The sequence below is a fragment of the Zootoca vivipara genome, chromosome 6 (assembly GCF_965207765.1).
Source record: "Zootoca vivipara chromosome 6, rZooViv2.hap1.1, whole genome shotgun sequence".
NCBI classification, from domain to species: domain Eukaryota; kingdom Metazoa; phylum Chordata; class Lepidosauria; order Squamata; family Lacertidae; genus Zootoca; species Zootoca vivipara.
This window is the reverse complement of record NC_142589.1, coordinates 3645307-3669185: the sequence shown is the minus strand read 5'-3', so window position 1 is coordinate 3669185 and position 23879 is coordinate 3645307. Positions and strand designations below refer to the sequence as shown.

The 23879-nt window shown below is 46.6% G+C and overlaps 1 protein-coding gene across 1 annotated transcript in view; it reads left to right on the top strand.

Annotated features, from left to right (window-relative positions):
- The window catches only part of LOC118086868 (substance-P receptor), a 55795-nt gene extending 35599 nt beyond the window's left edge, over nucleotides 1–20196 (top strand). Inside the window, exons 3-5 of the mRNA XM_035118867.3 lie at nucleotides 16307–16457; nucleotides 17849–18045; nucleotides 19287–20196. Of these exons, the coding sequence (XP_034974758.1) occupies nucleotides 16307–16457; nucleotides 17849–18045; nucleotides 19287–19581 (643 nt within the window). The 3' untranslated portion in view covers nucleotides 19582–20196. The remainder of the gene's footprint in view (nucleotides 1–16306; nucleotides 16458–17848; nucleotides 18046–19286) is intronic.
- The last annotated feature ends 3683 nt before the right edge of the window (nucleotides 20197–23879 follow it).

The following is a 23879-nucleotide window of genomic DNA, read 5'->3' as shown; positions in this document are numbered from 1 at the left end:
GATACTGTGCTAGGGAAGCCTCTGACATGGACTGGCTGAGTTGGTATGACAGACTGGGAGTGCTTGTTCCCAGAGAACAAAGCTGTCAGAATGCTTGTAGTCAAGTTTGTGTGAGGGAATGGGATGTTGTCTGACTGTCTAAGAGCCAAACGTCACATGGCTCCTTGAGAAAGAAAGGTTTGCAAAATGCCAAGGACAGGTAAGATGTCTTGGGCAATGAAGTCCCAGAGGCAAGGTGGCTGAAAGAATTTCAGATTTTCAGATTTTCAAAGAATTTCAGATACAGATTAGAGGGGGGGAAGGCTGCAGAAATTATACATTACTCCAAGAAGTGACAGCTCTGAGTTACACAATATAAGGTAGCATTCATATTCACTCTGTAGCATTTTCCATAGTCATATTTTACAAGCTTTTAGCTGTTGGTTCTCTCTGGATACATCTACATTATGGAATTGTAGAGTTGGAAGGGACCCAAAAGGTCTTTTATTCCCTGCAATGCATTCTGAATAGCAAACCCTTCCCTTTAATTCAGGCATCCCCAAACTTCGGCCCTCCAGATGTTTTGGCCTACAACTCCCATGATCCCTAGCTAACAGGACCAGTGGTCGGGGAAGATGGGAATTGTAGTCCAACAACAGCTGGAGACCCAAGTTTGAGAAATTGCTTTAATCACTCACTCTGCTAGAAATCTTGGGTATTTATTTATTTGAATATAATTATTTATATATATAATACAGCAAAATATTATAATGGATGCCAAATAAAATAAAAGAAGGGGATATCTAGAACTAAACATATAGGAACAAATTTCCATACTAAAATACTGTTGTGCTCACTCTTGCTGAACAATTTGCCATATTTAATGGGAGAGGAGAGAGCACTTTCGATAGTGCCAGTGGAGGTCAGGGGTGTGTGTCCAGGGCTTTTTCTCAGTCTGAACTTGCTGGAACTCAGTTCTGGCCCTTCTCAGATGGGCGCCATTGCCATTATAAGAGAACACGGGAGGTGTTCGTGGTCAGTTCCAGCACCCCTTTTTCTAGAAAAAGAGCACTGGGTGTGACATCCATTGAAACTGTCTGGGAGTGGATTCAGGACAGAGAAGAAGGAATACTTTTCCACATCATGGATAGTGACACAAGTTGGTAAAAACACAACAGCGGCTGGGGTGCCAGACCTCCAGATCTGACCTTAAGTCTCCAGGTTTGCCTGGCTCCCTCCATGTAGCAGGTGGAAAGCTTGAATCTTCAGGTGGGCAAGATAATAATAATAAGTGAGAAATACATGAATAATTCTCACTTTGCATACAGCTTGCAAACATCTCCTCAACAGGGCAGTGGCATGCTGTCAGTGGTCTAGGGAGTAGGGCGTAGGAAGAGGGGGGCAATAGGGGCGCTCTGCCCCAGGCAGCGCGATCCCAAGGTTGCCATCGTAGCTGACCCCTGCGGGACCCCTGCGCCACGCCCCCAGAACGTGTGCCACACCCCTGTGGGTGGCACGCCATGCCCCCAGAACACGCACCAGCCCTGCCCTCGCCTGCTCTCCGCCCCCAGTGCCGGAACAGGAAGCTCCGCCACTGCTAGGGAGACTAGGTTAGTCCCCTAAATGTTCCCCTGGCACCTTCTTCCCAAAGCCTGGGAAACGTCTGCCTGGCTTAGGTGGGGAGGCGCAATGCTCACACATGCAATGTTAGGATGTCGCGAGGTCATGTGTGTCATGTCACACCCACCCAATTCCCCTTGCAAGCTGGCACCTCTGGCCCTAAGTGTTCCCCTATGAAAAAAATCACTGCACACCACTGGAACATTGGTTGACTGCAGGTTATAGCATAGGTATTCTGGGGCAGGGATCTGCCCTCCTCTGCTCTCCCAACTAATATTCGCCTCCATGGCAGGAGGGAGCTGAGAGAAAGAAAAAGAACTAGCTGAGCTCAAGAGGAGGAGGAGAGAATTAGGTTTATAGGAAGATAAATGTGAACTGAAATGCTTATGGATTTATACAGGAAGGAAGGAAGGAAGGAAGGAAGGAAGGAAGGAAGGAAGGAAGGAAGGAAGGAAGGAAGGAAGGAAGGAAGGAAGGAAGGAAGGAAGGAAGGAAACAGACAGAAATGTGGGGAACTGAGCTTATGATTTGAAAAAAATGAGGAACTGAGGGAAACCAATACTGACAGATTGGCCCATTTGTACCTTGAAGACCAGCTGACCAGGAGGAGGAAGTAAGGTGCTACTGAAGGAATTTTTTTTATTTTAGTTCAGTTCAGTGACTGCCCTGGCACTTGGAGGCAGGATGTAAGGTAGGCAGAATACAGACCTTCTTGGCTTCCACCCAGAGGCGAAGCAATCTGCTCCGGTACCCGGAGTGGTGCTCGTCCCAGGGGGCATGGCACGCGTCTGGGGTGGGTGCACAGCGAGTGGCATGTGCCCCAGGGGGTGCCGCTGATCAGGGGTCGCCATCTTGTCACACACACACCCTTCGGAATGGCGCCTCGGAACGCCCCTGCTTCCACCTGGAATGCTAGAGTTGCCCCCTGATCCACAGTTGGAAAGGCCATAGCTCAGTGGAAGAATGTCTGCCTTGCAAGCAGAAGTTCCCAAGTTCCACCCCCAGCTTCTCCAAGAGAGATGGCCTGAAATCCTGGTGAGCTGCTGCAAGTTTGGGTAGACAGTGCTGAGCTATGGACCAGTGGTCTGACTCTGTATAAGGCAGCTTCCTGTGTTCCACAGCTGAGTTAGTGTGGCTGCTAAAGTTTCATCTCAGTGCAGATCCTTGCCAGCCGGAGCAAGTCACAGTTCTCTGTGAAACCCAGTCGTATGATCCCTCCTGCCTTCCTTCCAGGCTCTGTGGACAAAGCGAACTTTCAAGCCTGGAGGCTTTTTCTTTGTAGATATTTAACCCTTTCCATGCCATCTGTGAGAACCTGTATGGTGTAGTTCCTGTGCTTTCCAGGACTGGGAAATCTGCTTTGTGGACATGAAAATGAGAACTGCCATGCTTAATTAGTGCAATTCATTTTCAATCAACTAAACAGATATCTGCAATTAATGGTAGCAGGTTTTATTCTGTTTTCTACCATTACTTCTAAAAACTGCAGATGGCAAGAAGCTGTCTCTCTTCCCTTCCGAGGGAAAACAAATACTTTCTTTTGTTAGATTTGACATCATCTTAGCAGAGGGCAAGATTTGCTCTCATCTTCCAAGGTGACAGCAAATCTAGAAAAACAATTTTTCCTCCCTTCAGACTATTTTATGCATATGCAAATTCAATAATTCATACAATCAAGAGACCACTATTTCTTTTAATTGAATGTCAGCCATAATTTTTTTAAATGTTCTGAGTAAAGCAGGGTTTATTCATGCAGTCATTTTTGATGGAACAAGATGTTATATTTCCACAAGCACAATAAAATAGAACAAGTTACACAAAGCACCATGTTCACACGTCACAGTGTGGGGCATGAGCAAATTGTGCCTGCTTCACTCCGGGCATCCAGTGATGTACAGGGTGGGAGCATGAAGGCCGCATTCAGAAGCCAGCTGATTCAGAGTGGTGGATCATCTGTAGCCTTGGAGGGGCTCATGCCTTGTCCATTCACTTAGCCTACCTTATATTTTGGACAAGTTGTTCATCTGTTCGCTTTGCATTCGGACACCTCTTGAGAGATTGTTCCATGCCACCCCACTCTCCAAGCGGAGACAGAATCCAGCAGTTTCAGGCACTTACTCAAGTTCAGTTTCCTTCGGGTGAAGGTCAGTGGAGACTGTGGTGTCTTTAGGATGTATGGTTTCATTTACAAATATCTACAACCTGAGTATAAGGTGGTGGGACTCACAGCATTAACACCCCAAAAGATGTTGCTTCTCCATTAGTCACAGCTTTGGATCCAGCGCAGAGCAAGCAGGTCTCTTTGTCTCCAGTTTCCAGCCTGCTTCCAGCTTGGCCCTCACATGCTATACACACCATTGTTCTCCTAGCTAGCAGTGGGTGGTGCAGGATGGAGGAAAGGCCCACCCATTAGCCTGGAGGGCCCCATCACTTAGTGGTAGCAGCTCTTGCAACTGAGCTCCTTTTGGATGCTGATGGAGGGAATATAAATGGCCAGCTAAGGTAATTGTCTTACTAGGAAACTTAGCTGATTAGCTCAGCAAACTCCTCTGTTAGATTACATCCCTCCCTGGGTGCAGGACCCCAGGAATTGGAAGGACTGGGCATCATCCAGACCCCACAAACCCACATCATTGTAAATAACTTTTGCATGATGGTTCCTGAGAACAAGGAGCTGGGTTTATGCCTGTGTTTGGATACAACTGGATCCCATTTTGAATTGCAATGATGGACTGAACGTTTCAAAAGGGCACTGGTTTGTTTAATCTTAGAATTACTGAGCAATGTTGGGTATGAGGCTGCGGCTATTTGTAAATAAAGGGACTATTACTCCCCTCCAAAGAAATACTCCTAATAAATATTGCAAAAATGCCATGAGGATAACCCACAGCAGCAGAAGAACAAATGTCTTCCCTTCCCCCCCCCCATCCCTTCTAACCAGTACTGCTTTCATGACCTCCTTCCAAAGTCCCCTCCAACTCCCAGCCCTGTCATCCAGCATCATATCAGGAAAATTCTGGGGGCATGGAGTCCGGAGCCTCTGGCTTTTTCAACGAGGATGAGTTTTGCATCCAGCCTGTTGGTTCCATTGTGACAGCCAGAACGCGTTGCACTTCTGTGTCTAAACTTTAGCCTCCAAATCAATATACGCTAACCCACCAAACAACCCAAAAGGGAGGGGAGTGTGTCATGACCGCACAATCATGTAACAATGCATATAGAAAAGCTTTCATTATGTATATAATATAGAATATAGAAAAGCATTCATTTATTCTTTTTATTATTATTTTCATCCTGCTTTTCTACAAATGCATGCAAAACAGCATTGTAATATATCAAAAGAAGCAGGAAAGAAAACCCACTGGAAAACTACCAGTTGTCAAGCAAAGCAGTGCTAAAATAGCACAAAAGCAATAAAATTTGAAACTCACTTGCAAGTCAGGTGGTGAGTACAGGTGGTGGCTTTGTAGTCAAAACAGCAACCAAGAAACAAGATGGTGGTCTTGGCATGGTCAGAGCAGACTTTGGTAATATGATGTCCTGAGCCAGGGCAACTTTTGGCACCCCTCCTAAATATTTCTTATTTTCACAATATTTGTTTGTTTGTTTGTTTGTTTGTTTGTTTGTTATTTTGAGCTCCCTCGGCTTGGCACCCTGTGCAGGAGAACTGCCCACATTAGTGTTTTTTGCTGCTGCACCCCTCTGTTGACTCATGTTAAGCTTGTGGTCTACTAAGACCCCTAGATCCCTTTTACAATGTACTGCTGGCAAGCCTGGTGTCCCCCATCCTATATTTGTGCATCTGGTTCTTCCTGCCTAAGTGCAGAACCTTACATTTGTCCCTACGGAAATTCATTTTGTTAGCTTACGTCCAGTTCTCCAATCTGTTAAGGTCATCTTGAATCCTGATTCTATTTACTGAGCTATCAGTTACCTCTCCAGTTTGGTGTCACCTGCAAATTTGACTGAACTTCAGTCAACTGTCTTGAGCCCAAGGATTAGGGTGAATGTTTTGGTTGAAATAGGTACTGGATGACCTAAATCAGTGTTTCCCAACCTTGTGCCTCCAGATGTTTTCGGACTACAATTCCCATCATTCCTGACCACTGGTCTTGCTAGCTAGGGATGATGGGAGTTGTAGTCCCAAAACATCTGGAGGCACAAGGTTGGGAAACACTGACCTAGATGGCCTCTGCAATAAATTGTGTCTAATCACTGTGCCGGACCCAGGTGGCGCTGTGGTTAAACCACTGAGCCTAGGGCTTGCTGATCAGAAGGTCGGCGGTTCAAATCCCTGTGACGGGGTGAGCTCCCGTTGCTTGGTCCCAGCTCCTGCCAACCTAGCAGTTCGAAAGCACGTCAAAATGCAAGTAGATAAATAGGAACCGCTACAGCGGGAAGGTAAATGGTGTTTCCATGTTCTGCTCTGGTTTGCCAGAAGCAGCTTTGTCATGCTGGCCACATGACCTGGAAGCTATACGCCGGCTCCCTCGGCCAATAATGCGAGATGAGCGCACAACCCCAGAGTCGGTCACGACTGGACCAGTTCAGGGGTCCCTTTACCTTTACCTTTAATCACTGTGCTCCTGTGAGATCTAAAATGCTGACATAGATTATGAAACAGAGAAGAATTTATGTATCTCCAATGGTGAAAATCTTCAAGCACGGAGACTTTAGATTAGAGCAACATCTGTGAACTGTGTTCACCAGTCTTCCTGGTTATTATGGCCTTTGACTTCGTGATGTTTCTCCATCGCCTTGACATTTGATGAGCAATGTCTCACCAAGTAAACAAGCAAAACAAAACAGGCCACTGCTTGTATATCTAAAAAGGTCAGGGCATTTGATAAAGGTGTCTGCTGAGCAGGTCTGTGGGTGAAAATGTCTCGGACAACCTCTCTTTCCCCTCCCCTAGCAAAAGAGAGGCAGTTGCATCCTTTATCTCTTTAAAGCTCTTTTCCAACACATGCAGTGAAACGCCTGTGGATGTCACTACAAATTAGCTCCATTTCGCCATCCCCTGATGATCTTGGTTATTTAGTGCCACTGCCTTTTAACATTTACCCCCCTGTTTTTCAAACTGAAGTGTAATCTGTCCCAATTTTATTAGCTGATCAAATGGTTTCAGCCTGGGAAGAGAGAGCTTCCACCGTTTGCAGCTTGCTCCAATTAAGTTGTCCTCCTCCCTTTTCATTTGCAAAATGAAAAAGAACACATCTAGACTAATCTGTAGCGTGCTATTTTGTGATTGCCAAACAACTTGATTAAGTTATGCTGTGATATTTTCCTCTCACTCTGCAGCTTTGCAGGCTTAATAGATAGCCTTAAAAAATAATAAAGCATGACACAGTATCACCTTTCACTCAGGGCCGGCTCTAAGGCAAGGCTGGGTGGCGCAATGCGCCAGGGCACTGGGCCACCAGGGGGCACCGCGCTGCTGTGTAATAATGAAAGTAGTAATAATAAATTTTTAAAGTGTGTGCCCTTGGTTTCCGGTTGAGCGCAGGCCATTGTGCAGTCAGAGGTTTGTGGACCACATCGCATCAAAGGTGGGGGAACCGCTTCAGCGCAGCGGACCCCTGAAAAAACAAACCCAGATTAAGCATTCTGGGGACATAGTCGTCCAGCGGGGCGCAAAAGCCCTCCCCCCTACCCGGCAAGGCTCTGTTTTGAGCCCCCAAGAGCGAGGGGGTCAGCGTGGCAGTGCATACGGACAAAGACCATTTCCTTTGACAGCGCGAAGCTGCAGGACTGCGGGGAATAAGCGCTCAATTCTTCCGAAGGAAATTTAGCCAAAAGGACTGTACCATGAGTACTGATTTATTTGAAATAATTCAAAGAAAATTTGGCCACGGGAAAGGGACTCAAAACAACAGAAGCTGGCCCCTACCCACTGAGGAATTTAGGAAGCAAGGACGTATGCCTGAAGCCAGAAAATGCTTTAAAAAGTTGTGAAACCTCCAAAGGCAGGGTTGGAATCTTCCCCCCAGATGCAGGGGAAGGGGGGAAGAATTTGACTATATCATAAAGCCCTGTGAAATTTGGGATTTGAATGCGAAATTGACATCCCTTGTCAGCGCTGCAGGAATTAATGGTGATGTTCTGAACGAAGGATATTCAGCACTTTCGTTTTTTTACTTTGATACTCTGAATGCACCCCCCATTTTCTGTTTTTGCGCCACTGCAACCTTGAAGCTAGAGAGATGACAGCCACAATAACAGATGGTCTTTATGAGAACATACTAATTTTAATTTTGGAAAACAAGCAGGAATTGAAAGTATGTCTCTGTGAAGTGGAAAAAAATGGAAATTGTTTTTAAAACTCTGAATTGAAACCTGAAGGGGGGAAAATGGAAAATGAAGGAGAAAAAGATGATTTACAGAATGGAAAGGAGGACTTAGAGGAGAAAGATGTAGAGATGGATTTTGCCTTCATCCAGAAAGGAGGATTTGATTCTCAGATGAGAGGAGAAGTAGTATTGGGAAGGGGAAAGAGAAAGGGGACTGTCAGGAGAGAGCCAAAGGGAATAAAGGGGTGATATGGGGGGTGAGGAGGTGGGTGATGGGGGGAGACACACTGGAGAATCGGAGTGGGGTAAAAATTTAAGGATAGAAATGTTGGATTTTGGAGATGCAGTTATGAGCGGATGGAAGAAAAGTGAGAATAATTTAAATGGAATTGGAGAATTAGTTTAAATATTGTTGTATGGAGAAATTTGGAAGGGGTGTATAGGCTAAAAGGAAGAAAATATTATTGTAAGGTTTTTTTAATGGTTTAGAAAAATAAAATGTAAAGTAGAATATGTTAATTATTGCATTTTTAGGGGAGGCAGTGGAAGACAGGAGTGCCTGGCGTGCTCTGGTCCATGGGGTCACGAAGAGTCGGACACGACTAAATGACTAAACAACAAAGGGGGAGTGTCCCCCCGCCCTCATTTGTCTCCCTCATCTTGGACCTTCTGGTGGCGGGGGGGTGCCGGGATGGGGGCGGGGGGCTTCAATTATATTTAAAAAGGACTGCTTCCCCTGGCCTACTTCACCTAGGGGTTCCCTGGTGGCAGGGGGATGCCTGGGAGTGGAGTGTGGGGGGGTAGGAAGATAAGGATAGAGTAATACAGTGGAACCTTGGTTTATGAACACCTCGGTTTATGAATTTTCGGTTTATGAACGCCGCGGACCCATCTGGAACGGATTAATTCACTTTCCATTACTTTCAATGGGAAAGTTCGCTTCAGTTTATGAACGCTTCGGTTTATGAACAGACTTCCAGAACCAATTACACCCATGCTTCGGGTTAAGTACGCTTCAGGTTGAGTACTCTGCAGACCCGTCTGGAACGGATTAATCCACTTTACATTACTTTCAATGGGAAAGTTCGCTTCAGTTTATGAACGCCTCAGTTTAAGTACTCTGTGGACCGTCTGGAACGGATTAATTCACTTTCCATTACTTTCAATGGGAAAGTTCACTTCAGTTTATGAACGCTTCAGTTTATGAACAGACTTCCGAAACCAATTGTGTTCATAAACCGAGGTACCACTGTAAATGAAATGATTAATAAATTAGGATGGATGAAATTGCTAAAGAGGATTATGAAGTGAAAATCTGTAAGGGGGGAGGGGAAGTCCATAAGACAATGAGTAAGAAAAATTGGATGTCTAAAAGTTATGTGTGTATTGTTTAGTGATTTTTGGTGTTCTTTTTTTCTTTATTTTATTTTATTTTATTTTTATTTTGTTATTATTAAGTGTTATTGTATTTAGACGAAAAATTGAATAATTTTTTTTAAAAAAAAATTGTGTGCCCTCTCCTTCACACAGAAAATCTCCCGAAGTTCAGGCGGGCAGACTGAGGAGTGGATTTTGGTGATGCCCAGTTGCTAGGGAACCCTCCACTTTAGAAAGATACCCGCTGCTGACCAATCCTCTGTCCTGTTCTCTGCCATGTTCAACGCTCACGTGGCAACGCAACTGCCACTTGGGTAGGTTGCCGAGCTATTGCCCCTTTGTCCTAGCCTATCAAGAGATGGGGCTGAAGAGCTCCACTCCCCCCTTGCCAGCTGGTGCTCTGAGGCGAAGCAACCTGCTCCGGTACCTGGAGCAACGCTTGTCCCAGGGGGCATGGTGCGTGGCCCAGGAGTGTGGTGCCCTGCCTGTGGGGGGTGTGGCGCGCAGCACGCCCCAGGAGTGCTGCCAATCGGGGGGTCGGAATTTTGTCACCCCACCCCCCTTTGGAATGGCACCCGGAGCGGACCGCCCCCACCCCCACCTCGGAACGCCCCTGCTGGTGGTGCCAAAGGCAACATGGAATAAGACAACAAGTGAGTTATCAACCGCAGACCAATCAGAAGAAAGAGTTGGGGTAAGGGGGCAGTGCCAAGGGAGAATGAGAGTCACACACACACACCTGTATCTCTGCAAATAGAAACTTATCCTGGCTCTGTAGAGGAAGCTGCTGGCCCCTAACATGGGTTAGGGGTGCAATACTTGCCTTGCCCTAGGTGCTTGAAACCCACACTACGCTATTGGTGTGGATGAGTCCTTACACTCAATAAATCCTTGTCTCTATTCTAACTTTTCAGAATGGTTCCTTGTGGTGTTCCAGTGTGGTGTAGTGGTTAGAATGTTGGACTAAGACCTGGGAGATCAGGATTCAAATCCCCACCATGAAGCTCACTGGGTAACCTTGGGCCAGTCACTTCCTATCAGCCTAACCTACCTGGATAGGAGATGGGGGGTGAGAACTGTGTACACCACCTTGAGCTGCTAAATGAAAAAGGTGGGATATAAATGCAATGAATGAATGAATGAATGAATGCTGTAAATTAAATATTCTGCAGATTATGGGGGGACGGGAGAGAAGATTTGGATAATATATTTACAAAATGGTTTGCTAACTGGGCATATATTTCTATTTTGGTGACGACTTGCTTTCAGAGTGTCAGCAGCTTCCTTCCTGCATGTGTTTGAATGGCTTTTAGCACCAAACCATTCAAAGATAGTCTGTCAGCCAAGATGCATAGCAGCAGCAGCAGCAGCAGCAGTGAAAAGTGGTCATGGCTCATGTAGCTCAATAGTTCTCTTGACCCAGGAGAGCTCCAAGGAAGACTTGGCTTCTCTTCTGCAGAAAGGTGGTTAATTGGAAGTCAGCTGCCGAGAAGGAAAGCAGCAGGCGGGGGATTCCTAATAGCATCAACTCTACTCCTATGCCTATATAAATGTTTCTGTCAGGCACATATGCAAGGGCGTACCCACCATGCGGCAAGTTAGGGCAGCTGCCCTACTCTAGAAGCAGGGCTGGTGGGCAGAGGCGGAGCACAGCCCGGCGGAGCGCGAGTTCGCCATTCCCGCCGCACCGCGCCGCACCCTCCCTCCAGCTCCCCGGCGCGCCCTCAGGCAAGGCCAAGCGCGGCGGGGAACCAGGGAGCGCGGCGCGGTGGGCGGGAACGCCGAACTCGCGCTGGGCTGGGCTCCGCCTCCGCCCACCAGCCCTGCTGCTAGGGAGGGGCACAGCCCGGCGGAGCGCGAGTTCGCCGTTCCCGCCCGCCGCGCTGCGCCCTCCCTCCAGCTCCCCGTCACGCCCTCTGGCAAGGCCAAGCGCGGCGGGGAACCAGAGAGCGTGGTGCGGCGGGCAGGAACGCTGAACTCGCGCTCCGCTGGGCTGGGCTCCGCCTCCGCCCACCAGCCCTGCTTCTAGGGAGGGGCACAGCCCGGCGGAGCGCGAGTTCGCTGTTCCCGCCCACTTTGTGGCCCCTCCCCTTCCGTGCCTTGGCCCCTCCCCTTGCCCCCCCCTAGTTTTGATCCTGGGTACGCCCATGCACATATGGAAGGTCTCTAAGTGCATTAAGTTCTTAATCACAATGAAAAGCATGATCCAGACCAGAGTGAGAGGAAATGTATCCAGCCAGCAGGCCAGAGCCAGACCTTCTTCACCCTTCCCCTCTTGCTTGGTCCCTTTGCTTGCACCAGTGGTCACAGGAAGCTTTCAAAGGCCTAGCGCTTTGCAGTGACACTGCTCAGCCGCTGACTCATTTTTCCTTTCATCTGTGGATGGGGGCAAAGTGTTCTTTCCCCCTTTCTTCTTCAGCAAGCCATTTGCAAATTACTCACAATCAGTGATGGTTGACCTGCATATGGGTCCACTCATCTCAGCTGTTTGAAAGGTTTCAGCTCTCGGGAACTCTTGACACGGATGCTGGTAGCTGCCAGAATCTCAGTCGCCTCCAAATGGAAAACCTTACAGAATTTGCGACTTTTGCTTTGGTATATAAATATGTGGAGCTTAGCAATAGCTGCAAAAAATGACACATAAATTATGTGTTGCCAAAGGCTTTGGGGGACCCTGAAAAATTATAAGTTGTTTGGTGGAATTTTAGCTTATATACAGCAAATACAGGCACACAGGGCTTCCTTTCCACAATATGATGTCAAATTTGGCTTTCCTAATGGTTGTAAGTACTTTACCAACCTAATATTAAGTCTCTTCCACTGTGCTGCTTTTTTGTACTTCTGTTATTTTTATTGTATTGACTTGTTTTATTTGCTTCAATAAAATCTTTTTATAAGTATATGATAGGGCAGAAATTGAACAGGAAAGTAAGCTAGCACTTTCCCCCTGCTTGCTCTCATTCCAGTCCCAAGAGTGGAGAGAGAAGCAAACAGGACACGCTTTTGGGCTCTTTCTTTCTTGCTCCTTATTTTGCATGTCTGAAGGCTGAATCTTGGCATGAAACTCCCATTCTGTGGCTGCACACTGTGGAGACGTAGCTCAGATTCATTCCTGGCAGAGTCTGACATTTGATGAGTCCAAGCAAGGGTCAGCTGCTGCACAGCTCAGTCCGCTCCCAACCGCATGGCTCCAGGGAGTTCCTAAGTTCAGAATAACATCCGCTGAGCGTGACTTCAGGTTGGCCCCAAAATATCTTTTGGCACACTCCAATCCCACAGGGAGCTATTGTCTGAGCTCTGAGTGATGCCACCATTTATTTATTCTTAACTTGATGCTGGTCAGTCTCACATTACCGCATTTGCCGTACTCAAGGAGTTTCGGGTCCCAGGTGATGAGTAAAACATGTGTTGCTGTATATTGTTCATGAATTCCCCATCGCCTGGTGAATCAGTTCAAGCCAAATTGATGTGGAACATACTCTGGTTGTTTGGAGAGATAACTTTTAGAATTGAATTAGGCATATATTTTTCAGTTAGAAAACATGAGAGCATTCTATTTATAATTCTTGCAAGAGTTATATGGCTAACAAGCAGCTGCAATGCAGCTGCCCATTTTACAGATGGCAACAGAGATTGAGTGAGGACTTGCCCAAGCAGGAGAATGATCGGGGTCTATGTGTTGCATTTCCACCAGCTCTGACTCAACGGCACCAGTGAGGCTAGGGAACTGTTTAGTCCAGCAACAGATAAATAAAGGAGCAAAAAAAAAAAAAATCCTGCAGGTGGATGGTGCCAATGGCCCATCAAGTCCAGCTTCCTGTTCTCACAGCGACCAGCCAGGTGCCTATGGGAAGCCCACAAGAAGGACCTGCGTTGAGAGAGTATTCTCTTTCCCTTGTGACTTCCAGCCACTGGCATGCAGAAGCAGACTGCCAGTGGAGATAAAGTGTGCTGAATCAGCAGGGGAGCTGCTGCCCAGCTAAGGAAATGATTAAAAAAACAATGAGATGGGCAGAAGGAGGTGTTGCAGGCCTCCTTGTAGCTTCTGCCTCTCATTGGCTTCTTTTTTCAGCATGGTCAATGAATTGTACCTTCCTGTTCCAGCCTAGCAAGTTGGAGGAAGTGACTTGCAGAAGATGCTGATCAGCAGAAGTGCCTTATTTTCCTATCTCAGCCCCAAAAACGGGCGATAAGGTGCCCCTGCCTGCTTTTGAGCAATCCTTTCTGAACAGCAGCCAGAGGGATCTTTTCTTTTAGATCTTGGTGCTGAGCACCACAGCTGTGAGGCCAGAGATAAAGGTGGTCTGTGGTGTATATGTCAGGCAGAGAGTGTTGTGTGACTGCTCGTGGTGTGTGTGTGTGTGGTGAATGTGCATACGTGGTACACATGTGGGTGGTCTGTAGGTGTAGATGGGGGGGGAGTTTAGAGGGATGCTGACCATCAGTGTGACCCTTCAGCTGACAAAGTTTGCCCACCCCTGCCACAAACACAATGCATAAACACTTAAAATAGCTGTGCTCAGGGATCGCGTGTCCTGTCCTGTGGACCTTGGTGGGCTGGGCTAAGGCAAAATCTCTTCTGGTTTAACTTTATAAAAGTCTTAGGATTGGCTTTCATTACTCACTGACAAGGGAATCGTGTTCTGCACATGCTCAGAAGTACTCTTTTAAGAATTAATTCACATCCTCCCTCATCTGAATCATGGCACTGGAAACAGGATCTGAGCTTGAGCCCTGATGTGTCTTAATTATTGGAGCTTCTCTTGTTCTAATGGTATGTAACAGTGCCTTTGATCTATGAGTCCCACTTTTGGCTCAAGGACAATATTTCCTTCAGCCACTGTTTCAAAGTGAATTATTGATGGTTTTAGGAACTGGTTTTCCCTGGAGAGATCATTTGTCCAGAAAAAGTCCGTGAATATGTGGACTTGGCAGCAAAGCAGGGGCATAGCTCAGCAGCAGGGCCCCTATCCTAACCCCCCCTGGGCTGCTTCCCTCTCCAGCTGAAAGGATTATAACTAGAACAGAGAGAGCTGGAAGGGTAATTGACAGTGCTGGCCTTGATAGGCCTGTGTGATCTGCTTCATCTGTTATCATAAATCAGTATCGCAGCAATATGACACCAGGGTTTTTGGAAGACTTCAGCATAACAAACAACTTTCATGTAAAGGGAAACCAGCATTATCAGGGAGAAAGAGCTGTTAAGAAAACTTGCCAGAAACCAAGCCTTAGGACTGATTACAGTTTAGGGGTTTATATTTGTGAATGAATTTGTAGTGAGCAAGAGATTGTAGGTGAGCATGTGGTGTTTGGTTCCGGAGGCATTTTCTAAGAACAAGCTGGATTACAGCAGAGTGCTTTGTAAAGTAGTTTTTGCAAGCTAATTCAAAGATGACCTTCAAAATCCTTCAAAGCTCTTCTTGGGAGACTCCTTGCACATTGGGGTACAGTTTGTTTGAACCTGAGCTGCTCAGTAGCTCCAGTCTGAACTTTTGTCGGCAGAGACTCGCTAGGCTTTAGTAGTGTCTTTGTCAAGAAGCTAATGAGGGGGTTGAGGGTCAAAAACACCCCGATGTTTTAAGACAGACGAGGACCCAAGAACCTGCAAACATTAAAATGACAATGGTCCTTTTACTTGGTTGCTTTTACTGGTGGGGGACTAGAGTGTCCATGTGTCCCACTTTACAGAAGACTATTCACTATTTGAATGACTGCTCAACCCAAGTTTGGTTTAAAGTTAAGAGCCCTGAGAAGGGAGAGCTGGAGGGGAAGGCTTGGGATAGGGCCATAGCTGAGTGTGAGAGCATCAGGCTTGCATGCAGAAGGTCCCAGGTTCAATCCCCGATGGGATCTCCAGGTAGGGCTAGGGAACAGGGCCAGCCCACCCGTGAGGCAGACTGAGGCAGGAGAATCCAATGGGTGCCTCTATGGCATGCCTCCCTGCCTCTCTCGTGCAACCCAGAAGCTGCAAATGTGCAACCCCAGTAAGCAAGGTTTTGGCAGGGGAGGTGTGTGCAGCATGCATGCAGGGCAACACCTTCTCATTTCATCTCCTGCTAGAGAATGTTCCTGCCTGGAATGCTACTGCCAGACATTCCCTAGCAGGAGATGAAATGAGAAGGTGTTGCCCTGCATGCATGCTGCACACTATACAAGCTTTAGAAGACTCCTGAAGGCAGCCCTGTACAGAGAAGTTTTTAATGTTTGATGTTTTATTATGTTTCTGTATATGCTGGAAGCCACCCCAAGTGGCTGGGGCAACCCAGTCAGATGGACGGGGTAAAAATAATAAAATTGTTGTTGTTCTTCCATTCCTCATAGGGTGGCCACTTAATGCATCACGCTACCTGCCCCCCCTCAAAAAAAGGGGGGAGGGGGAAAATGCAGTGCCAAATAAGAGGACAGAAGAGGATACCGATTTGCGTTTGCTAATTTTTATGTATGGATGCACATTTAGAAACAAATTGCTATAATTTAAATAAAAACACATCTCACCATTGTAGGGAATCATGTGACCAAGGGTCTGCTCAGTCTGACCTCCAGATGCTGACGGTGGATGGGATCATAGGAACCTGCTTTATACCAAGTCAGACCATTGGCCCAACTAGCTTGTATAGTTACTTATCTCCTTGACATCTGATGGGATGGTGTTCCACAGGGTGGGTGCCACTACTGAGAAGGCCTTCTGCCTGGTTCCCTGTAACCTCACTTTTCGCAAGGTCCTCAGAGCTGGATTTCAGTGTATGGGCCGAATGACAGGGGTGGAGACGCTCCTTCAAGTGAAAGTGATTTGCAAACCTTTCTCCAGGTTCCTAGGTGTGTTGCCAAAAACTGTATGATGATTGCTCTTGCTTTGCAGAAGGTGGACTAAGCCTGGGGTAGACCCATCCTAAGCCATGCCCATGCAGTCCTGTCTTTGCTATGAAAGCACTGTAGCTGATCCACAGACTTTTGGGCTCAGGGGAAGGTAGCCCCAGGACACTCAGGCCCTCAAATAGCCACTTGTAGTATGATTTTTAAAGCTCTTCAACTCATTCCAGGTACCACTTTGGTGTGATGGTGCTAAGCTATGTCCTGCCACTCCTAGTGATAGGCTACGCCTATACCATGGTCGGTATTACACTATGGGCCAGTGAGATCCCAGGGGACACTTCAGACCGCTACCAGGAGCAAGTGTCTGCCAAGCGCAAGGTAAGTGCCACTGAAGAATCAAAACAGAGTTTGAACAGAGTGGGAAGAAAAAATCCAGGCTACCTCAGATGAACCAGTCCCAGTCTAGGTTAGATCCCCAAATGGTGACAAGATAAGTTGATGGTGGAGCCCGTGTGGTATACTGTAGTTGTAAAGTCTCACAGGAGGGCCTCACATACCTGGGTTTAAATCCCCTCTCAGCCGTGAAACTCACTGGGTGATGTTGGGTTAGTCAACAACTCTTAGCCAAGAGGTTGCGTCACTTCCACAGATCTCATGGTCTAATGCAGGCATCCCCAAACTTCGGCCCTCCAGATGTTTTGGACTACAATTCCCATCTTCCCTGACCACTGGTCCTGTTAGCTAGGGATCATGGGAGTTGTAGGCCAAAACATCTGGAGGGCCGCAGTTTGGGGATGCCTGGTCTAATGCTTTTCTCCACTGCCTGCTTATTGGCATCCATCTGTCTCAAGAGACAATGGAGTGTGCCTCCAGCCTCGCTGGTGTAGTCCAATGGAAAGCAGAGCAAGACATTTGGCACCAGCTTGGCTGCAGGTGATATGGGAAGGAGGCATGCAAGGCGCCATCAAACTGTCTTAGGGACTCCACTCTGGATTCATGCATTATTTACTCCTTAGCCTTTTCTTCTCCCGAAGATATTTTGCAAGTCACGCAGGAACGCCAGGCCAGATCTCATTTGCCACAAGGGTCATTTCATTTCAGAGGTTCCAGAATGATGTCAGACACATCTTCCATTTGCTCTGGGCACTTCTAAACATGAGGGAGGGAGAGCTTAGGTTTTGCAAGAAGCTGTGGGCCACACCTTTTAGCAAGGAAGATGGTCACTCTGTGGCCAAGGGCATGCCACTCCCCTGGAGACAGAGAACAGGGGCTGGCTGACAAGTCCTCTGAGGAGGTTGTAAGAGGAAGAGAATGTGCAAAGTTAGTCGGGAAACCAGTGCTTGGAGGTGTTGATGTTTCCAATGGAGTGGGAACTGGGAGATCCCAGAAAGGAGCACGGGTGGCCAGAATTATCCACAGTGCTTCTTGAAAAGAGGCACGAGGAGCTCAATAAGAAATAGAGCTGGTTGGGTTAGCGTTGACCAGACCTTAAAGTCAGGTCAATGTGGGCAACATTCATTCCTCGCAGGACACATGCTGACACAGAGATAAGGCTCTGGAAAGATCACATTGTTTGTGGGTCACCTCTGAAAGAGCAAATACCCCCAGGACGATTACACATGCTTCTGACTCTTCCCGCTGAGATTTCCCTGTAGTGCTTACCCAAAGCCCCTGCTAGCTGGTATGAATGGGCCGGTCACCTCTTAGTTTTGACTGCCTCTAAATGCTAGCTGATGCTGTCACTGTAAAAGGCTGTCCTTCTCTGACAGGTTGTCAAGATGATGATCATTGTGGTGTGCACCTTTGCCATCTGCTGGCTGCCTTTCCACATCTACTTCCTCCTCAATCATTTCAAGCCAGAATGGTACGAGCAAAAGTACATCCAGCAGATCTACCTAGCTATCTTGTGGCTGGCCATGAGCTCCACCATGTACAACCCTATTATTTACTGCTGCCTCAATGACAGGTAAGATCCATGTCGCTGCGATGTATTGCAACGGGTTCAGCTAATGCTCAGGTTTGAGTTGCAAAAGCAGATTTGTACATATCAAAACACCACCACCCCTTTTGGAGATTGGCTTTTTGCTGTGAGTGGTGCAGAATATTGTTCATTTCTCTGTAAATAACTGTCCAGGGATCAAGAGTATGCAATCCAGAATTTCATAATATTATATACTGTAATAAAACCTCAAAATGATTTGCAAAAAGAATGAAACAATAAAATTATCAGTGAAAACAACTAAAACATTTTAAGGAATTAAATTCAACAATAAGCTAAAAACAAGATTAAACCTCATGTCAACATTCTACATATCAGGCTTGTCCAAACAAAAATGTTCTTAGCAGGTGCCCAAAAGATACAGCAAAGATGCCTGTCTGATGTCAATAGGCAGGGAGTTCTAGAATGTAAGTGCTGCCACACTAAAAGTTCTGTTTCTTACAAATGCAGAACTTTCTTTCTTTCTTTCTTTCTTTCTTTCTTTCTTTCTTTCTTTCTTTCTTTCTTTCTTTCTTTCTTTCCTTCCTTCCTTCCTTCCTTCCTTCCTTCCTTCCTTCCTTCCTTCCTTCCTTCCTCCCAGCCAGTATAAATTATATAAAATAGCAGAAATGGCAGAATCACTCATGAAAGTTAAGATCAATTTTGCATTTGGCCCTCTGGGGAGCTTGTGTGAACTAGTATGTTTAATTCCAGATTCATGTAATTAGGGCCACTGTTTCTACAATGTGAATGGATACATTTCTATTATTTGTATATCATTGTTTTTCAGTTATGAGTATTTTATATTCTCTTGATTTTTATTTCATCTTTTTCTCTTTTCTCTTTCTTGTCAAAATTCTTAAATAAATACTTTGATTATTTTAAAGAAAAATATCAATTATGCAAATTTTCTTAATTTATGCAATTTTTACAGAGCTCAGGGAACTCAGCTTCTTTTCTTTTCTTTTCTTTTCTTTGGTACAGTATTTGGCCCGGAAAATTTAAATGTTTCAGTGCAAAGGTTATAAAGAGGAAGAAAATGGGACTGGGTGTACAAAATGGATCTGGTGTGCCTGTACCATATAGAAAATCCTGGCTATGACCCATGTCTTAAATGCCACAGGCTGGGTTCTAACACAGCTGACCCCATTTGCAGGGGGTTGGACTAGATGACCCTTTGAGTTGCTTCCAACTCTGCAATTCTATGATTCTACTATTTGTCTTCCCAGGTTCCGGATTGGCTTCAAGCATGCCTTCCGGTGGTGCCCTTTCATCAGAGCCAGCAAATACGAAGGGCTGGAGATGAAGTCAGCCAGGTACCTCCAGACACAGAGCAGCATGTACAAGGTCAGCCGGATGGAAACGACGGTCTCCTCCATCGCTGGCAACCCAGAGGAGGAGCTTGATGCCAGCAGCAAAACCAAGCGCCTCTCCGTGGATCTGACCTCCAACGGCTCCTCCCGCAGTGACTCTAAAACCGTGTCGGAGAGTTTGAGCTACTATTCCAACACGCTTCCTCCCTAAGCAACCTGAACCTCCCTGCAATGCGTCTCCATCAAAAGTGTGACTCAGTTTCCAATCTCCCTAATGAAGGAGCTGTTCCTCATTTATAACAAGTCACCTCTTTCCTCTCTGACTTAGTTCCTGAATGGACTTTTCCTTCTTTGTATAGCCTCTGCTGTGATGCCCTGTTGGATGTTCAGGCGATCTATATATAAGAATGGATTCTCATTTTGGGGCCCGCATTGCAATAGGTTCATTAGCCAATTCTCAGGCTAGGCTGGCTAACAGCCAAGCACCTTCCACTTGACTTTATTTTTCCATCCCCAAATCTCACCTTCTCTTCCCACAGCATGCTCAGGTCTTCTTGGTGTCTCTCCCCTCCAGCTACCATACATGGAACCATAAGGTCTTGGAATTGTGGAGTTGGAAGGGAGACCACGTATCACTGCTATTGTGAAAGGAGTGGAGGGGACTAAAAAGCTCCTTGAAGAAAAAAGGAGGAGCGAAAATGTAATGTTTGTAGTATGTGTGCCATTTTGGAAAAGTCGGATTTCAAAAAAATGAAGTTTTAAGAATGTAAGAGTCCTGCTGGATCAGGTAAAAGTTGTCAAGGGGGCTGAGCGACTCCCATATGAGAAAACGTTGCAGTGTTTGGGACTTTTTAGTCTAAAGAAAAGGTAAGTGGCAATATGATGGAAGTTCCAAAAATTATGTCTGGCATGGAAGAAGTGGGTAGAGAAAAGTTTATCTGCCTCTCTCACAACATTAGAGCTCATGGACATCCCAAGATGGACGTGGAACAGTTCAAGACAGACAGAAGAAAGGGCTTATTCATGCAGTGCATAGTTAACCTATGGAAGCTGTACAAGGTGAGAGGGCTCTTATGCTCAAATCCTGCCTGCAGGTTTCCCACAGGAATCTGGTTGACCACTGTGAGAACAGGATGCTGGACTAGATGGGCTATTAGCCTGATCCAGTAGGCTCTCCTTTGTTCTTATGAAAGGTCTATCTGGTCCAGCATCCTGCTCTCACTGCTCTCACTATGGGAAGACCACAAGCCTGACGTGAGGGGAGCAGCATTGCCCCCCCTTTGTTTGAGAGTTAAAGTCCAGGCAGTATCCAAAATCCATAATGCGAAAGTTAGGAATTTCCATTTACAAATCTGAGGATTCTCAATTCGTAGTTTCAGATCCAATAGCAGAGCATTCCAGATTGCCTCCCTACAAGTTTGTGTATCAAGATCACTTCTCTTCCACTTCATTTATGTTGGGTTAGGAAAAGACCCTCAACTCCTCATAATGGTTTGTGCCTATACCAGGGGCGGATAACCCCAAGTCCGGGGGCCTGATCCAGCTCCAGAAGCAAGAGACCCTACAGATTTTGGAGGTGGCAAAAAGCAGGGGAGGAATATAGTCAGTATGGAGGCTGGGGTGGTGGTAGAAAAGTTTAAACCTCTCTGTTCAGCACAGCCTCCTGATGGGAAAACAATCCCCCATCTTATAGATTCATAGAATTGTGGAGTTGGAAGAGTATCTCAAGGGTCATCAATGCAGGAATCATGGAAAACGAATCTCTGGCAGATGGCCTCCATCCTCCTGCTACATGGGAGACAGATTGGGGGGGGAAAGAAACACAAATTGGCCCTACCCTGTAGCTTGACCAATCATGTTGAGGAGGGGCTAGGAGCTAGGCAGAGTCATAGATCTAAAAAAAAAGACATGCACATGGTGGCCAGCTTCCATTTTGACTTGAAATGTTTGTTTTGGGCTTCTCAAAAGTATATGAAGGCAAGAAGCAGATGGGAGGAGTGTTGACCCGCAATAGTGCCCACCTGAGAGGTGCTGAAACTGCGCTCTGGTGTGCTCTAGCTGAGAAAAAAGCATTGCAAACAGCTCATACCATTAGAAAGTTCTCCCTCATGTTGAGTTGGTATCTCCTTCCTTGTCATTTGAATCCACTGGATCAGGTCCTCCCCTCTGGAACAGCAGAAAACAAGCTGGCTCCGTCTTCCATGAGACAGCCCTTCCGGTATTGGAAGATGGCTATTGTCTCACCTCTCGGTCCTCTCTTCTCGAGGGATGATAACTCCCCCTCTTCAACTGACCTGCATGAATCGGCTGTGGGGAGTGGTCTGTGAGTGTAAATGCATGTGGCCTCTGTAGGGTTGGCTGAGGGTGAAGTTGGCCCTTGAGGCCCAAAGGCCCATCACCTAATTTATGGAGGTATGCCAAATTCCTCTTTAAAGGCCCCAAAGGTTGCACTGAAACCTTACAGATATATGCACCAGTTTAGGGGATAGAGAACTGAACCAAACCATTAAAAAAATGTACTGTTTCATTGCCCCAATCCTCTCGTGAGAAATCTGGAATTCCTATAGATAGGAAAGGAAACTAGTACTAGATCTAGGGAAGTAATAGTACCACTGTATTCTGCTCTGGTCAGACCTCACCTGGAGTACTGTGTCCAGTTCTGGGCACCACAGTTCAAGGAGGATACTGACAAGCTGGAACGTGTCCAGAAGAGGGCAACCAAAATGGTCAAAGGCCTGGAAACGATGCCTTATGAGGAACGGCTTAGGGAGCTGGGTATGTTTAGCCTGGAGAAGAGAAGGTTAAGGGGTGATATGATAGCCATGTTCAAATAAATGAAAGGATGTCATATGGAGGAGAGAGAAAGATTGTTTTCTGCTGCTCCAGAGAAGCGGACACGGAGCAATGGATTCAAACTTCAAGAAAGAAGATTCCACCTAAACATTAGGAAGAACTTCCTGACAGTAAGAGCTGTTCGGCAGTGGAATTTGCTACCAAGAAGTGTGGTGGAGTCTCCTTCTTTGGAGGTCTTTAAGCAGAGGCTTGACAGCCATATGTCAGGAATGCTTTGATGGTGTTTCCTGCTTGGCAGGGGGTTGGACTGGATGGCCCTTGTGGTCTCTTCCAACTCTATGATTTTATGATTCTATGATTCTAGTCTGATGGGGAGAAAAACAAGTCAACCTAGGCTTCTCAATTATATGGTCCTTTTTCTATATAAAGAGAAGATTCAACCCCATCCCCCAAATGGCAAAACATTAAAATACTGTATGCACACACAAGCCACACTCCCGTTGCATCCTTGGAACCCTTCCAGCAAAGCTCTTCCTCCCACCAGTTGTCAAAACTGTCTCCGACGTGCAGGTGTCTTCCGTGGAGTTCTGCCATTTGCAAGAGACGGCTCAGGTGGAGAGCATCCCTGCCGTGAGTCCCAGATGCACATCATTAAGGATGCCTTTTTGCAGCAAATATCCCTTGTGATGATTGCTAACTGGCAAAGGACCAAAACGAGCCTGCCATTGCCATGCACACCCAGCGCTGGCATCATAGGACAGAGGTGCATGGCCTCAGCCCATAATAAGATTAAGCCAAGAAGATTCTGTGGAAAGCAGGAGTGTAAGTAAAGATGGGATTTGGCACAAGATGGGATGTATTGTATCGTATAGCCCAAAGGGTGTGGGGAAAAATGTAGGTGGGACAATTAAAAAAAAATGCATGGAGAACAACATCTCTCCAATGAGGTCGTGGAAAACCCAGCAACCTGATGTGAAGAGACAGGAAGTGCATATGGATATTGATTTCCCATAATGGCCCCAGGGTTTGTAATGCACACATGCTCAAAGGGAGGGGGCAAAAGGATCTCTCCACTATTACGTAGATCCTTGCACAGATGAGGTGGATCACTTCCCTTTGCCAGCATTCTCCAATTTGGAGCCCTCCAGATGTTTGGGCTTACACCTGCCATGAGCCCCAGCCAACACTTTTATTATTACAGTTGTGACCCAAAACACCAGGAGGCCATTAGGTTGGAGAAGGCTGCCTTAGGTACTGTGAGGACAGTTCCTTAAAATGACAACAAATGATTGAGTGAAGGTGGTGCTGAAACTTTCTGCAGCCCAGTTCTGTTCAAGGCAAAACTCAGGGTAAAGAAAGGCTCCTGAACCCGGGCCACACAGCCTGATGTCAGGAGAAAGTCCCTCCCTCACTTTGATGTAGCAAGGAATGATGATGCAGTCCCAAGAATGGTGTGAAAAGCTCATAGCCCAAATGCGGACCACAGAATTGCTGAACTGCTGCCAGGGTGAGCGTCAGAAGAACTCTGCTAGGTCACATCAAAGGTCCATCTAATTCTCTTTCCCACCACAGTGGACAAAGAGATGCCTCTGGCGAGCCCACAAGCAGGGCAGAGGGAAAGAGCCCTCTCTTGCTATCATTCCCTCACAACTGATCTCTGCACTGCCTCTGTGAAGACACCCTAAGCGCTGGTTCACATGTGCTCACCTCCAACCA